Below are 17396 nucleotides of genomic sequence, written 5' to 3'. Positions count from 1 at the left end.
CACGTGGCTTTCCCATCTGTTAAATCTCCATGACAAATTTCTGTGCAATTAATAGACAAGATAGTCTGTTATGCTCTAAAAGTGCCCATACGAAAGGAGCCGAGGGGCTTCGTTAAAACTTTTCACAAATGTGAATACTATGCAATCAGCTTCACAACTGGAACCATTGCTGACAAGTTTGGCAGAAAGAACAGACTCTGGAAAATGAGCAACAGTCACATCTCCACTACCCCCTCTACACTGAAACTAGCTCAACATGCAAATGAGGTGGTGTCAGGAAAGCATGCACTGTCACTACTTTATCAGTCATTTAAAGATGAAAGATTTTTATTTCCAGAATAACTAACTTGACAGCAACACTTAATCCATTTGGAAAATGAGACTATGGAACCTGAGGTTTTCTGACTTCAAATCTCTTCTACCCCCTTTCAAGTAAATTACTGAACCACGGTAATTAAGCTAGTTGTTCTTTCAGAGCTTTTGAAAAGGATTATGCCTTTTTTGGAGATAATGACTCTATTGATTCCTTCATATCCAATTTAGACAAAGAAACAATAGGCCTGATCCACAGCCTTCTGTAATTAATGAGTTTTCCAACCTTGAATATTCACCTGTTAATTTTTGCTAAGAAAAAGAAGTATCTGCATGGAAGATTGAAAGAGGGTATAATATTAAATGAAACAGCCAAAACATTTGTGATATTATGCATCTTTATATTATAATGCTTAAAACCAGTAATGTCCTAGGTGATAAAAACAGAAGTTTCTTCTGTGTAACAGGTGTTAGCACAAGATTCTTCTGACTCTACTATCCTGGGCAATGTTACTTTAAAGGAGTGAAAGGGCTTAGCTACTTGTTCCAAGCTATTGCCAGTCCTTCCATAAAGCATATCTGTTGTAAACACTACCTGAATGAAGTGCTAAATATGAATTTAATTTTCATTTTCCCTAAAAAGGTAAGTGTTAAGGTGCTGCCTTTCTTCTGAAATTCAGAATAATTCTGAGCTACCTTAAAATTCACTGTTGATGGGTTATGGTATGGAATACTGAGCATCTTCCTTATTATCCTTGTTATATCATTACTGGAGATTTCCACAGCACAGTAATGTAAGCATTTGCATGGGCAATTATCAGATGAGTGTTCATTCACATTCTTCAACCACAAGCAAGCTTTCCTCTTCCTTTGATGAATAAAATGTTTAGCTTTTTTGTTACACCACAAATGTTTTAATTATTTCTTCTAAGGAGGAACAGAAAAAACATTTTTCTGCATTCAAAGGTGTGACCATACTTGAAAAACAGCACTGATTTGTCCATGTCAAATTTTTCGCATGAACAAAGAGAGCAAAACTGGTAGCTTTCATATGGAGTTATTTCTCCTGCCTGCATCACGAAACATTACTGTTATTACAGGGCCCATCAGCACTTTCATCAGGTATCTCCCAAGTATTTCCAGAAAAATTCTGCATCACAGTGGAACTGCTGGGTGACCAAAGCAAAACAGCCTTCAAAAGCCAGATAAAAACTGTGGGTACAAATGAGATCAGAAAAAGATTGAAATGCAGATAAAACTCCAGCTGCCTCCAGGCTAGTTTTTGGTGTACCACAAGGAAGTTTAATCAGTATAATTATATTTTTGAAACTACTTAACATACAAATACTTGTAATGAGTCTTTAGACTGTAGCATGTGCTATCTGTAGTTAACATGCAGTTTCTTAAACAGACTCATCATTCAGAAGACAAGATAATTCTTTTTCTGGTTGCTACACAATTTGTCTGTCATTAAGTCAAACAAACATATTTAAAAACCCCAACTCTCATAAAAGAAAAATCCTGCTTCCTAAGCCAACTAATTACTTCAGATTCACATGTTAAAAGTGGAAAGGATGTAATTCGGCTACATATCACTCATGTAATCGCTTTATCTAACCTAAGCTTTCAAAGGACACAGAGCAATGTTGTACAGTGTACTTTGTCCTTCACTTACATTTATGTTTTGACTATTCCCTCCAACAGGAAAACCAATTGCGTCATCACTTTCTATGGCACCAAAAATCTGGTTAATGGGAAAAAAAACAAAAGAAAAAAGAAAAAAGAAAAGAAAAGATTGTATACATCAAGTCACAGGTACGTGAAAACTAAGCAAAAATCACATGTACTAGTGTTTTGAAGCCACGTAGTTCTCATTTAACCCGCAATTAACTGCTCCAGTAAGAAGATGTTTTGGGTTTTAATTAATAAAGCATACTAAGCATTGGCTTTCAGATTTAGCTTTAAAGCTGTCAGATTTGACATTCTGACTTCGTATTTTTTCTACTGTCTAATTTCCCTTGCATGTGTTAGGGGCTCTCCACTATTTAACAAAACATTAGCTGAAATTATAATGTAACATAAAGGACTCCAAATTGTTCCTGCTGCAGCACACACTGCAATTTGGGGTTGTTTTGGTTGGGGTGTGTATAGAAGATCTGTAGTTTCCTACAAAATTTAAACAAAGACTGTACAGAACCCTACATACTTGAAAAATACAACAGTTATAATTGCACAGTGCAATAGCAATGTTACTACTTGCTATTACATACCTTTAGCATTTGAGTGAGATAGGAACTGATGTTTTCTAAAAGAAGTCTGTTTGGCATTTGTCTGGAAGATTTCTTTGCAGCAATATAGGAGTTACTCTGACTGACTAAGGAACGCATTTCTTCTAAGACAGAGCGAGTGTCAATATTGTCACACAGTGCTTCATGAATTGCTGCCTTCTTGTCGTAAAAACTAAGAAGAAAAGAATTTTTTTTACTATTGATGTCAAAAGTATCTGCAACCAACTCTGAAGAACTTCTGTTAGAAGAGTAAGGGGACCTAAAAGTGAGATAATCTTTTGTTGGTCATAGTTTATATTTAACGGAAAAACTGATGAGAGAGAAAAAGGCATCACGATGCTGCTGTTTTGCTGCTATGGACAAAGGCAGGCAGGATAATCTAATTGGCAACAACTATCCAAACAAATTACATCTAACACTTTTTCAGCAACTGACCTTTTCATACCAGTTTTTAAAAGCGGATAAATTGCTTATTTAGTACCTTCTTGTGCTTACTATTCTTTTTTTTTTTTTTTTTAACAGTATTGCTCTCATATCCCTATGTACCAGCCAAGTACTCTGTTTAGTATCTTTCCAGTGAGGAGCACCAATTTGGAAGTTAACTTACCACAAAGTGAAGTGTTATGAAGCTGTTACAAGCAGATACAAGGAATAAATTCATGTAAGCCTTTAATGTTCATGAATAGGCATAATAAGTAATACAGTATATTAAGTACCATTTCATCACACAAGGGGTACTACTGTTTCAAACAACATACTTTTTCCAGAGAAAAGAGAATGAGAAGTGGTAGAGAAAGAAGACAAAAAGCAAATATCCATGAAGCATATCTTCTGTCCCTCCCACTCCTTTGTCCCTTCCCTTTGACCTGTCTATTACTTACTCTCTTCCCCCTTTTTTAAAAAAAGGGTTATCTCTACCAACCTCAAGTTGAAGATGAAATTTTCAGAGGACACCACCAAACAGAAGCATCTGCACTTGGTCCTTCAATAGTCAACATCTCTGTCCACAACAGTGAACTGAACTAGGAATATTTTTAGTACTGCAACATAAGATGCTTCTATTTTAAATTTCACTCTTATTAGAAGTCGTATAGGAAGCTGTTCGTATTACAAACAGTAATGTAGTTTTGTCACAAAAGTGAAAGACTGCAACACTGATATCACTGTCTCTCTCAATAACATATTTTCAAACATTGGCACTCTGATCTTTTGTGCTTTTAGTCAGGTCATTTAACTTCTGTTTGTCTCAGTTTGCTCACTGCACTTTGAAATGTGTAAAATACTATTTTTCCAGTTGTAACCACTGTCACTTCTCAGATAGAAGGACAGCATTTCAAGTAGTGAAGAAAAAGACAGCTATCTAACAAAAAAGTTCTCTCCCTTTGCAAACAGGGCGATGAGGCATGCCAGTGTACTTAACATAAACGAAAGGGAAATTAACAATTCCATCTATACGTCACAAAGCTGTTGCAAGATAAAATTCACTAGCTTGTATAGAGTTGGGGTACTCAGTGGAAATGTTACAGACAAAAATATCGCTATATACACAGTAAGTCATTTTGCAAGGAGAAAAAATGTCGCTACACAATGGCTATTCACAGAGAAGTAGGAATGCTCCACTCACTTTTTGTTCAGCTCTGCTTCCTGATTTTCCCATTTCTGAAACTGGCCTGTCACATCAATGGGAGCTCGAAGAATATCCTTCACATTTAAAAAGAACTCCTGTAAAAGAATATAGCTAAAAATCAGTTTAAATTAGACACAACCAATATTTACTATGAAAAGGCATTATTTCTTAATTACCCTCTTAAAGTTTATGGTTTCAACACCGTTTCAGCCAGGATCTACTAAATGTCTGTTAAAACAAGGTAAGCCACACATTTTGCGTAACTCTGTAAATCACAGTTGGACTGTAATTCAGTTCTATCTCTTGGCTCTGCCACTGCATGATACACTATGATACTCTAACACCAAGCTGCTCAAATACAATACCATTTTAAAAAAGTTTAGGCAAGAGTTCTTATGGCAGATTTTTAAGTGTGTTGCTAGCAATGGAAGCTGAAGAATAAAAATGGCTTTATAGTGAGGGCCTATTTTGTGTGGGTATCCAGCTTGGTGAAAAGTCATTTTCACTTATTCTGTGGCCCAAACCAAACATTTTACATAAAAAGCAGAATAGCTTCAGCTGGAGAGACCAAGATCAACGATCTCAAAATGCTGTACAGCCTCCTTGTGGGAAACGTGGGTTTAAATCGCAGCTCCAAACTAAGCAGGGAAAGGAACTGTGCCTGACCCCCCACGTATGCCCGCAAGGCATGAAGGCAAATGCTTGATGTATGTGGTGAGGAGACAAGGTAGGAATGATACTCCCTCTTGCCCTTTGGCTATATTTGTGTAAAGTCTGATCTGGTAGACATGTTATGAGAGTGTCTGTTGGGCTGAGTCCTATAAGCAAGCTGAACTGAGAAACTAATCTTGCGTCTAAGTGCCAAGCTGCTCAGAGATGTCAAAACTTGGAGAGAGCACCCAGCTGCAAGGAAATGTAGCTGTCTGTGGAATTTGCATGACTTGAATGTTCAACGGTAGCTAAACAAATATAGGCCCTCGCTATAAAGCCACCCACCTGTGACATCCCACCTGATGAATTCAGAAGGCAAACTCAGTCTGTGGATATGGCCTATAAATCCTTGGGTTCTATTCCTTGAAACACATATGTCACACAAAGCTTAGAGAGCCGGAGGAGGAACAGAAAGCTTACTTACATTCATAAACTTCTCATACTGAATAGCTGACTCCATGGTATTATTTGAATAATCCAGTGTATCCTTCCACGAGTGCATGAGGAAAGCCAACCGTAACTGCCGTGCTATTAGGAGTTTCAAAATAAAAAAAGGAAAATAATCATAATCTAAAGCATTTTTATGGCCTCCAATACTGCAGTGGCTAAGAACATAATTTTTAATATTCTTACTATCAATACATCTACCAAAAAACCAAGAACACTATTATCCATACAGATAATACTGACAAGGAACAGAAGAACAAGGAAGCTGTTCTAAAGTTAGTGAAGAAGACAGACACCTGAAGTTAGCCATTTTTGGAAACTCCATTATGTGCCTGAATAACAAAATTACCACAGTCACCACTCAAAGTACATCAAAAGCATTCAAATTCCAAAGTAATCTTTACCTGTATGTTTCTTCAGTGCATCTTTTATGGTAATGAAATTCTTCAAAGATTTGGACATTTTACAGCCAGCAATTGTTAAGTGGCCAGTATGCAGAAAATACCGAACCCAGTGATCATTTTCAAAGTATGCCTGCAGCAAAAACAAAAATCCCCAAAGACCCAACACTGTTTACACACATACCATGAAGTAGGATAATTTAAGAATAAAATCCTGAGAACAAAAAGTTATGCTTATACAAAACACACAGAAAGTTTTAAAAATTAATTGATGGATTTGTGCAAGTTGCAGTAAAAGCAAACCGTGTCGCTTTTTCACTGCAGAAACTGAAGGCCAGTTCATTCACCTCAGACTGTGCCAGTTCATTGTCATGGTGGGGAAATCGGAGATCAAACCCTCCTCCATGAATATCCATCGACTCTCCTAGAATGGATCCAGCCATCGCGGAACATTCAATGTGCCAGCCTGGACGACCCTGTTAAGAAAAAGACATTACTTGGCTACTAGTTAATTGTCTTCCTCTCCTGCCTATGTATCATTGCCTCATTGGTCTGCCCCTAACCAGTTACACACCTGAGGAAATGAGATACAGTGTTACCAAGAAAAAAAAATTCTCAGTCTCAGCTTCATAAAAGTATACTGTTGGATCTAAAGATCAAACATGGCATATACATCTATGATGCTTTGATTATCCTGCTTATTATTCTCTTTAAAATTACATTAATATTTTTGATCACAAGAAAAAAAAAGGATATAGAAATTACTGCAGATAAAGCCTAGAGATAAATAGGACAAATGACCAGTAACAGTTGTCATGAGCCTGCATGCAGACTTCTGTTTAAAAAGTATCAGACAGATTGATACACACTCTAAATTATTAAATGAACATAGCAACAGAATCTACGATTGAATACAAGATCTCCATAATCTATACGTTATTAATATGTGAGGCAAAGTATTTGTGTAACGTGCTATTTAATAAGGTGTAGAAGATCTAAATCCTGATTATGATGTCCTTACCTTTCCCCATGGAGAGTCCCATGAGGGCTCTCCCGGCTTGGAGGATTTCCACAAAGCAAAATCATTTGGAGAATGCTTCTCACTTAAGCGATCAGCTGAGATGCTCAGGTCACCTTTCAAAAGAGAAAATGTAAATATATACATTTTATTTAAATACAAGCATTTTTGGTTTTTTGGCCTCGCTGTACCTCACATCTAAAAAATTTAATAAATAAATAAATAAATCTAATAAATTAAAAAAATAAATAAATAAAAAAGAAAAGAAAAAAAACCACTCAGCCCTCAAAATTTCTCATAATTAACCTTGATAATCCTTTGGGGTTTTGATTAATGTTTGGTTGACAGGAAATCTGACAAGTATCAGCTGCACTGCTTTCTAAGTTTTGTCATGAGATTCATCTACATTCTCTCTGCAGGCACAATTCCAATATTGCAGTTACAGAAAAAGAAACATAGAAACAAAAAACCTTATACTCATAGACAAGTGAGACTGCAGAATCAATTCACTCCAAAGTTAGAAGCATCCGAATTAAGACTAGGATTGTCTTAATCTGCACACACAACATGATCATAGGATATTTCTTCCACCCCTAATCTCAGTTGCTGCACAGAATGGCTGGTAGTTGTTCAATAACTATGTTTACTGTTTTGTTACCATCACAGATGTGTTACGCATTATGTGCTGTTACCTCCTTATGATCATTTAGGAGGTACTCTCATTATAACATCTTTAAAACACAGGGAATTTACCATTTCTGCAGTACTGTCCAAGACTAAAAGTGGATAACAATACCACCTACCATATAAGAATCCAAGACAGATTAAAGACAAAACTGTCAAGGTTAAACGTCAATTAATTTTGATGTACAGACTGAGATACCTGCAATCTCAATTGTTTAGAATATCTAACATTATGCACTTTAAATACAAAAGTATTATGCTTTTATTTACATTAATTGCAACTTTTGAAGCTTAGCATTTCTGCTGCTTGTAATAGTCAAAATGACTATCTGTCAGGGTAAGGACAATCATCACAAATGAGTCAAAGCAGCTAAGCTGACAAGCAATAACTTGATGTATGCATACTCTTGGTTAGTTACATTAATCACTCAGCATCAGTTCCTATTTGTGAAAGGACACAACAATTCAACAAAAGTGACTGGTTACATGGTGGAAATGATACATTTGTGTTACCACAAAGATGGTGGTTTAACCTAGCACCTTTTATTTCACATAGAAGATTTCAGCTATAAGGGTTTGAATTAAGAAGAAAAAAAAAAATCATATCCATTTTAAACTGCATCTCTCAGATATTGCTAGTTTCACCTAGTATGAGTGCCCTAATTTCACCTAGTATGAGTGTTATATCAAAACCTTTTAATATTCTTCTGATAGACTTTGTGGATGATTTGCTACTGAAACTGTACAACCTTAGGAGTAGATAATTAATGAGTCTGGTTTATTGAGCATTTTAAGCTACTCCTCTGCTATGGCTCAACTCAAAAAAAAAAAAAAATCTGTATTTGGATTTAGTTCAACACAACAAGGTTTACAAAGTAAAAAGAATTCTCAGTATGAAAGAGGAACCCAAATATTTGTCATGAAATAACCACAGCCTGATGTGGAGAGCTTTCACCTGGCATGTGGAAGACCCTTTGCTCCTCCTACTTTGAACCAGATGAACAGCTAAATAACTGGGCTATAGTCAAATGACTGAGCTATTCACAATTCTGACAAAAACAAACAAACAAACCCCAACCCAAAAACATCCTAGAATGAATAAAGTTTCTTGGTATTTTCCAATTAAAAACTTTCAGGAAAGTGCTGGCTCAAGCTACAAAACTTTGGAAAAGAAATCTGTTGGTAAAGGAAGTGCAGCAGGTAAACCATTCAACTCTGACAGTAACTTTGATTCAATCAGTGAAATCAGTTGAAGAGATCAACACATCAGTTTCTTCAGCAACTTAAGCAAATGTTATTTCCCCTTTTTACCTTCACCCTCTTGAAGAGCTTTTTGATCACCTACAGCTTCAGGAACCAACTTAGCATAGGAGTGTTTTTCACTGGAATCAAACTTCATAGTATCAAAGTATACAGATCCATTGGACACATACCTGAAAAGTTTAAGATCATTATTTAGCTAACTTTCTACCAAGACTTAACTGAATTTTATCCCCAAAATCACTGTCTTAAGCTTAAGTTCTCTAGTGAAACCACATACATTATGGTACTGCTCAGTATTGTAAAGATGACTTAGGAGAGCCTAAGTTTTAAGGCCTTACCGTAAAGACTTCAGACAAATCATTGAAAGTCATAATAAAATTGATCAAAGGGAAAACAACTATCTTTTGTTAAACTCTTAAGAGGTGAGACATCAGATAAGAGTCCCCAGAGAAGAAATATCTACAATACTTCTGGTCCCTTTTAATATTTTGCAATAATACAATATGAATCATGTTTGTTTCACAGTCCTTCTTGTCCTCCTTCGCTTTGCTAATTTTGTCCCACTACTGCCATAACAAAAACTCTGACACAAGTTTCAGGACCACCAGGAATGCTGATAATTCAGTGCAAACAATTTTGACCTGTGTCCCCCCCCCTTTCTTTTTTTAAGAAAATTTTAAAATGCAGGTTTAAAGGAAGAACATGCAAGAGAAATTATGGCAGTCTGAACCACAGGTTTGCTTTTTTCACAATAAAAATACATCCATGTTGAAAAATTGAGGCTATTAAAAGAAAGAGAACTGAAAAATTTCAGACAGGAATCTATTATGATACTTAGGAACTTCTAGAGTATTAGCTTGATTTTCACCAATATTAGACAATGGCAGAAAAACAGTTCACGATTACTTTTTATTTTTAATTTATGTTACTTACAACTGATTTCTAGCCATCTACTCAGGCATCCATTTTTGAAAGCCCTTGCTGAAGGCCAGGAGTCAAACACAGTTCAAGTGAATGGGACTTTGACTATTTATTTTAATGAACAAGGATTTCACCCTATAAATTTAATAATCTAACTTCTCTCTTTGTAAGACATCATAAGAAGTATAGAATAGCACGTTTTCATCAGGTGAGAAATAACAGGTCTTTTGCAAAGGAACCTGAAGTTTATTTATTTGATGAAACACTACTTCTGGAAAAGACTACTACTGCATATGTAAACAGAGAAAACAGTTCACAGTTAAGTGCTGAAAGCAATCATTCTAGTTCTGATATATATAAGCACACAACAAAAGCATCCAGTAGCAAACTTACCCATAACCATTATCCACAATCTTTTTCACAAAATCCACAATTTCTGGCACATACTCACTAACCCGTGTTAAAACATCTGGAGGTAAAACCTATATATAAAAAATACAAAATTCTACTTTTTATCTATATATAAAAGTATTTATACATATGCAAATATGCACTAAATATATATATTATACATTGGTTAAAAATTGGCTCAAAAGCAAGTGACAGTAGAATCTAAGATTCCTATTTCAAGCTTTCTGCTCTGAAACAATGTGCTGTGGCCATTTTTTCCTCAGCCTTTAAGGCGACATTAACAACAAATTACTGCAGGAGATGTCAGCTCTTCCACTTACTGCACTTCTGACAGAACAGGCCCTCTGATTTGCAGGTAAATAAATAAACCTTCACTGATTTGAACCATTGCATATGACACAGCATTTCATCTGTAACAGACAAATCCATCTGTAACACTGATTTTTATCATCACATAATTTCCTAGTGGCTGAAGACAGATAAATAGTCAGTCTAAATGCTGAGGTTGGCAGGGCTCTCTTGTGCAGCTAACAGACTCTATCTCAAACTTCTGGATCAGTTTATGATTATAAGCCCATGTTACACCAAGGGGAAGGGATGGAGTGCACACATCAAACCTGGTCACCAGTTAACTGGCTCTGGTAACATGCACAATGGGTTTAAGATTGCTGGGATGGAAACAGAACAGGTGGTAATTTAACAGCTACCTATTCACATTAAAGGAAATACTTTATCAATAAGGTTGAAATATGAGGGTTTTGGAAGCTATTAAGGAGCTAAATTGCATTCTGGGTATTATGAGGCATGGCACATAAACTTTTAGAACAGAAAACAGTTTGTTTACTTACATTGAGCGCTTCCATATCTTTATGAAATTCCCCTTCCCAGAATTTGGGGAGCTTAGAGAATATGGAATTGTCAGTCACCTGACTGCCAAATTTTGTGTCCAACCAGTCAGACAGCAAATCTTTGGCTTCTTCCAACAGTATCTATAGAACAATAATTGTAAGTGCAACTGATCAAAGACTTGACCTGTTTAAACTCTGCAGAAAGATCTTATTCTGAACAGAGAGGTTTGCTTAAGGAAAAAGACACTTGGCTATGAATACAGAGTAATCCGTGCTTCTGTCAGATTTTTATCATACTGCCCTTCATAAATATGGATGAAACAAATAAGAGGATGGAAGACAAACTGATAAGTGATATCTGTTTTGATATCAATCACTTAAATAGGCATGTGGAATTTATGCTGTAAACACCGGATGGGACCTGCAGTTATATCACATCACCTGTTCCCCCCATTACTACCGGATAATCCTAACAGAAGCCTGACTGTGCACATTGCTAAAAAGTGTTTGAAAGACTAATTTGAACATCAGCAAGGATACATTTTGGTCTTATATTAAAAGATGACTTTTTTTTACTATAGGATATAGCCCAGAAGGTGTGATTGCTTAGACTTTAGTTGTTTTTAAAATTGTTAGGTCAGTATACACTTTTATAAAGGCACTTGATATTAGAATAGCTGGACTTTATTTTTTTTAAAAGATAATGTAGAGAGAGAGTCTTCTCAAGAAGGGAGCACATACCCTAGCTTCCTACAGTAATTATCACAAATAATCTGAAAGCAAGAAAAGATGAAAGTGGAAACCAATTACTAAAAGACAGTAGTTATATTGACTGACTTGGTTACTGGGACAGTACCAAAGCCCAGTAAAGTCAACAGGATTATTGTCACTAAATGTAATGGTCTTTGGATAAAAATTATCCTAAGCGTAATTTTTTGGGCTGTATTTTCTTCTCTGATCAGAGACGGAAACACTTGTGTAGAAAACTGCCACCAGTACTGGAATGTCATAAATGCATGTTCAGTAATTTATACTGAAACTAATTCATCAAGACAAAAAAGTTAAAGAGAAAGTCTAAATATATACAAGAGAAAAATCGCAGCTGGAAAGGTAAAAATAACTGAGTAATTATCACAGTGGGAGGGGAAAAAAAAAGTCATTGATAAAAACAGCATCCAAAAACTATATAGTTGAATTCAAGGATGAAGTTTCCCATATTAAATGCAAAGTACTAAGAAGTCCTCAGGCCCACCATTCCTCTTTTTATGAATAAAAACTTCTATAATGTTTCAGGGAATTACTACGAGCTAAATATTATTTTTAAAACCCCAAACAATTATAAGCCAAATATAATTTAAAAAGGAGCTCAAACTGACCTCATGACATCTGTTGATCTCTTCTGCAGGGAGTTTCGCTTGCACAGCTTCTTGTAGAGGGTCAAAAGCAGACTTCACTGCATTTTGAATTCTTTCCAACATTTGCTTTTTATCTGGGTCTGTTGTCTCATTTAATTTAACTGAAAAGAGCTACAATTAAAAAAAAAAAACGTAGAAAGCAACTTGCAGTAGAGTAGCGCTATGTTCCATACACAATATATTATCTTAGCCATATAGTACCTTGCTAGTGATGAATAATACATTATGCCACATAGAAAGCTTTGATATCAAACTACTGAAACATACTCCTCATCAGAAATAAAGGTGAAGTCAAAAGAATTTAGTTCACATCCGAATTCAGTTTTTCAGAAAGACTTTATAAATTACAACATTGCCATTACTGTTGTTTAGTAATTTTCATTTTCTATGCAGTTGATCACCTTAATTACACAGTTGATTATCACAAATCTGAAAAGGAGAAGCTGTAATGTGAAACAGAGAGAGATTAAATGCTATGCTTAGAGAGTGTGTCAGGCAATGATTGTTGGGCAAAATTTCCAGGCCTCCTATTCCCAGGCCTGTATTCAATTCATTAGACTGATAATCTCTTTGTGATCTGTAGTTCTAAAAATGACCAGAGAATCACCCTCCCCCACCTTCAGTCCAGCATACACAATTTATTAAACTCCTAAAGCTTTGGAGACTTTTTGCTCTTTTCAAGGCCATCAATGGTACAAAAGAGAAATCTCACAAGCTTTAAAAGATTATGGACATACCACCATTTAAAAACTATTTTAAAGGGTTATTTTTCAAGTTTGAATTCTAACACACAAACATCCAAATGCTTTTTGGATAAAAATTATGCATGCCTTTTACAGGGATAAAACAATGGAAAATCACTGATGTGCAGTTCCAATAACATTTCTAATTTGTGTGGTACCAGTTCAATAGAATAACTGAAACAAGCAGAAAATTTAAGGAGGTAGCAAAGTCAGAGGCATTTTTTAGATGCTTTGCTACATTATTGAGTAAGAACCTAAGACACTAGCAGGGATTAAATACCACACCCACCTCTGAGGCAGTTTTAACATCTTCAAGTAGCTGATCTGGTGCTGACTTGTTCTCTCTATACTGTTCAAAAAGGTAATTTTGTCTTGCTCTCCTGATGATCTACAAAGCAGAAACATGAAAATATTTTTGTGAAGCAACATACAGTTATACAAAGTGCAAACAAAAATCTATTACATACCAAAGGCATTTCAGAATCTCTACAAATTTAACAAGCTACAAGAATTACATGCAGTAATACAAATTAAACACACCACACATAGTTAATCAGCTACCTCAACAGAGTTAATTAGGTATCTCAAAAACAGGCAAATAAAATAAGTTATCTTTGTAAAATACTTAGTCTTCATTATTTATGACAACACTCATTTATATACAAGAATACAGGGTTTGCTACCATAGGAATGCTACAAAACTGAGAAAAATCAATGACTTTGTGTACAAAATGTATGCCTAAGTTAGTAAGTGTAAGATTTATCTTGGCTTACCAAATGGCAATTACATATGACTCTCTGACTTCCATGCTGGAAGTACAGTATTTTAGATTGCAATTTAAAAAGACCTTACCTTATCATCAATATCTGTAATATTCATACAATAGAAAATGTCATATTTAAAATAATCCCCCAAGATTCTTCTCAGGATATCAAATGAGATGTATGACCTAAAACCATAAAAGATAGATGGTGTTTTTAGTGAACACCTCAAGTCTATTCCTATTCTATGCACAAACTACTTTAATCTCAGAGTCAATAATTTTACAGCAGTTTTAATTTTCCCTCATCTACTAGCAAGTTTTTAATCACACAATGACATAATATTATAATATGCTTTTAATCTTAAATCTCAAGCATTGAGTCTAACGAGACTATTTTCTAGTAATACACTCATCTAAACAAAGTACCTTTTTCTATTAATCTTTTGCTTCCAATAGGCACTGTTATTACCTATATCAAAATAAGGAACTGCAGTACCTGGCATGTCCCATGTGAGAAGCATCATAAACTGTTGGACCACAGCAATACCACAAGACCTTTTTTCCACTCTGAGGCTGAAATATTTCCTTAATTGAAAGGAAAGGTACAGTGATCAGAAGAAATTGAAGACATGATCTCAGGCCAGTAACATCACATTTGGAGATTAGAACATGAAAACATGGATTATAATTACAAAAAAGGAATAGTTATTCCACTCCCAGTTTTACCATAAGAAAAGATCACCACTAGCTTTATCATGTAAGAGAGAGAACAGGGTGTGGCTGCTTATGTTATCTGCAGTCTTATCAATCAAGATACCAGATTACAAAGATTTGGACTAGGCAGGGCATTATTCAAGCTGCATTTGTAAAAGGGAAGATCAGGCTTTCTTTTGCATTGAAAAAGGTTACAGACTATAATCATTTCACATATACTTGGATACTACATCCCATATAACATTAGTATTCTTAATATTTCCTCTCTTTCCCAAAGGACCTTCAAACAAGACCACAAGAAGTTTTACCAGTTTATATTACAATAATATAATTGGTGAGACTTTTTTTTTTTTTTTTACACTGACAACATCTAAAGAAAGAAACTGTGATTTTATTCTGTTCACATTGCCTATACTTATGTGTATTACAGTTGAACCCCTGGCTATTTTGCATGATGATAACTTGCAATTGGGAACTATATATTATGTGATATACACATACATACACACACTTGTAGTATATGTATATTTATTGTGTATATTATAACACTTGCCCAGCAAACACACTTGACTGACACAGCATCTCTGGCATGTGCTTGTTAACATTCCACAAAATACAACCCAGAAAACCTGTCTACTGATAGGGTAAACACCTAAGAAACAAGCATTTGATGACTTTTCTGTTTGTGTTTCTATGGAAATCTTCACTTTTCTTTCATTTAGTCACCTTATTGCGAGTCAGGCTGTTGTAGAGGCAGAGCCTAGAATGTTTTGTCCCTTCAGGGGGAGACCAGGGAGGCTGCACACGCTTGCCTTTACCTAGGGGAAAAAATAGTTTAAAGAGAACTGAAAAGACACTTTCCACAAACAGATTTGCAGTATAACATTTTCTCCTTATCACATCATTAAGTTATTTCAAAAGAAAAAAAACATATACAATTAGACAAAGCAGCTCCAATCCTAGTAATCCAACTACTTTTGTTAGAGCTTCCTACAAAGCCACTAAAAACACAGGAAATTATTTCAATCTAGTTTATTTACTACTCTCTGGTTTGCCATTTCTATTAAATCTTGATCCAAGTAACAGGAAGGAAGAGGGTATAAAAGTAAGAGCATGCAATTCAGTTAAAGCATTAACGAGAGCTTTGAAATTTAATGAATTATTAATAAAGTGTTATGGCAGTCCTGGGCTTTCTGCAACACCACTGATTTTACTGTGACAGCATATCACAGATCTCATACAGAATTTGCAAAAAATCTCCAGAGACCAGGGTTAGTCTCTAGAGCCAATATTGACAGAGCATGTGTACTCAAAGTGAGAGAGAGTAGAGACGGAAATGTTTAGAAAGAACCTCAGCTTTTTATCATACATTGTTGCTATGTACACAAGGCATTTTTGAACACGCTCATTTACCACAAACATGCTCCAATTCAGCAAGAGGCTAAATTTTGCCATTAAATAGGGTAGATAAAACCCAGGGTAATATTAGTGACAATATTCTTGCATTCAATTTCTTTTAAATTTTTAAGAAGCAACATAGCTGTTAAACTCATGTTTTTTTCAGACAGAAGTATGAGTATGTCATCTGTCGAAGAGTTGCAGTTTGCTATGCACAGGGCTGCTTACAGCTGTAATGATGTTAAACTAATTATCGCATTAACTAGGAATGAAAGCAAACCAGAAAATTAAAAAATACAGCAAGGTTGCCAGCTTAACACACAAAGCACTGTCTTTAGGAATTCTCATGGTATGCATTTTAATATTACAGGAACTATTTGTTTTGACAACAAAATTGCCTTTCTGATCCTATGTCTCAGGGTGCTCTTCATTAACTTTGTTGCCCCGATATCTTCGTATGAATATTTTGGCTGAAAACCTTCAAGTAATGTAAACACTCATGGTATAAAAAATTTAATCTCTTCCTTATCTTCCTTTTTTGAGTAACTGCCTAAATAAGAAAAAAAGACATTAACTATACTACTGTCTCACAAATGGACTCCATTTAATCTCCATGTTATGGATCCACAGAAATATGCGTTTATTCTTAACATTTCATTGTATGAGGTACTCCTGAACAGAATACCTCAAGTTCAAGAGCAGTCTTTCCGTAACACAGACCATATACCAAGGTATGGATTTGTTTACTCTTTGATTTACAAAGATTACGGTGGCATGCTTAATTGTGGCTAATGTTTCCCTCAGGGAAGGAAGCCTATGTGGGTTAGTCTAATAAAAGATAAATCTGTAAAGCTTTCTTTACTTACAACCACACTAAACATAAGAAAAAACCCAGATACTGCACCCTAAAGTTCTCAGCTTACGAGTTAGGTGTCACACTATATCCACTACATGGACACCAAGGGCAAAGTAAAAGGCATACTGTTTAGTCTGTTCAAATACGTCTCTGCCAGCTATAGTCCTTCCCCTGGTTAAACTGAAGTTCATTTGCTCTAATCCATCCCTCGAGCTCTCTGATATACCTAAAAAAACACTGATAAAATATCCAAGGTCTAAGAAGCGTGGCAGATTCACATGTCATTTTCATAGTGAACACTTGTGCTGGTTTTGGTTGGGATAGAGTTAATTTTCTTCATAGTAGCTAGTATCCTATCCTCTTTGAGTTGCTGGACCAGTTTCTCAGCTGTTAGGAGTAAGACACCTGGGCCAAAGAGCATGGCATTGAGTGGGTATATCACATCCCCTATCAGGCACCAGCCTCTGGGAAAACTGAACAATACAATGGACTGTTAAAGACTACACTGAGAGCAATGGGTGCTGGGACATTCAAGCATTGGGATACACATTTAGTAAAAGCCGCCTGGTTAGTCA

General features: G+C 35.5%; 1 protein-coding gene across 4 annotated transcripts in view; it reads right to left on the bottom strand.

The window, feature by feature from the left end:
• The window catches only part of CARS1 (cysteinyl-tRNA synthetase 1), a 36030-nt gene that overhangs the window by 11167 nt on the left and 7467 nt on the right, over positions 1–17396 (bottom strand). For all 4 annotated transcript variants that reach the window (XM_076344162.1, XM_076344163.1, XM_076344164.1 and 1 more), the window contains 15 exons: positions 15294–15385; positions 14350–14438; positions 13943–14039; positions 13379–13477; positions 12308–12457; positions 10932–11072; positions 10066–10154; positions 8800–8921; positions 6808–6920; positions 6134–6262; positions 5790–5919; positions 5363–5466; positions 4225–4322; positions 2583–2772; positions 1988–2056 (listed from right to left, as the gene is read on the bottom strand). In XM_076344162.1, the coding sequence (XP_076200277.1) occupies positions 1988–2056; positions 2583–2772; positions 4225–4322; positions 5363–5466; positions 5790–5919; positions 6134–6262; positions 6808–6920; positions 8800–8921; positions 10066–10154; positions 10932–11072; positions 12308–12457; positions 13379–13477; positions 13943–14039; positions 14350–14438; positions 15294–15385 (1712 nt within the window). The remainder of the gene's footprint in view (positions 1–1987; positions 2057–2582; positions 2773–4224; positions 4323–5362; positions 5467–5789; positions 5920–6133; positions 6263–6807; positions 6921–8799; positions 8922–10065; positions 10155–10931; positions 11073–12307; positions 12458–13378; positions 13478–13942; positions 14040–14349; positions 14439–15293; positions 15386–17396) is intronic.

Source organism: Aptenodytes patagonicus, chromosome 7 (assembly GCF_965638725.1).
Source record: "Aptenodytes patagonicus chromosome 7, bAptPat1.pri.cur, whole genome shotgun sequence".
Taxonomy (NCBI): Eukaryota; Metazoa; Chordata; class Aves; order Sphenisciformes; family Spheniscidae; genus Aptenodytes; species Aptenodytes patagonicus.
Note: the sequence above shows the minus strand (reverse complement) of the source record. Positions and strands in the feature narration are given on the sequence as shown.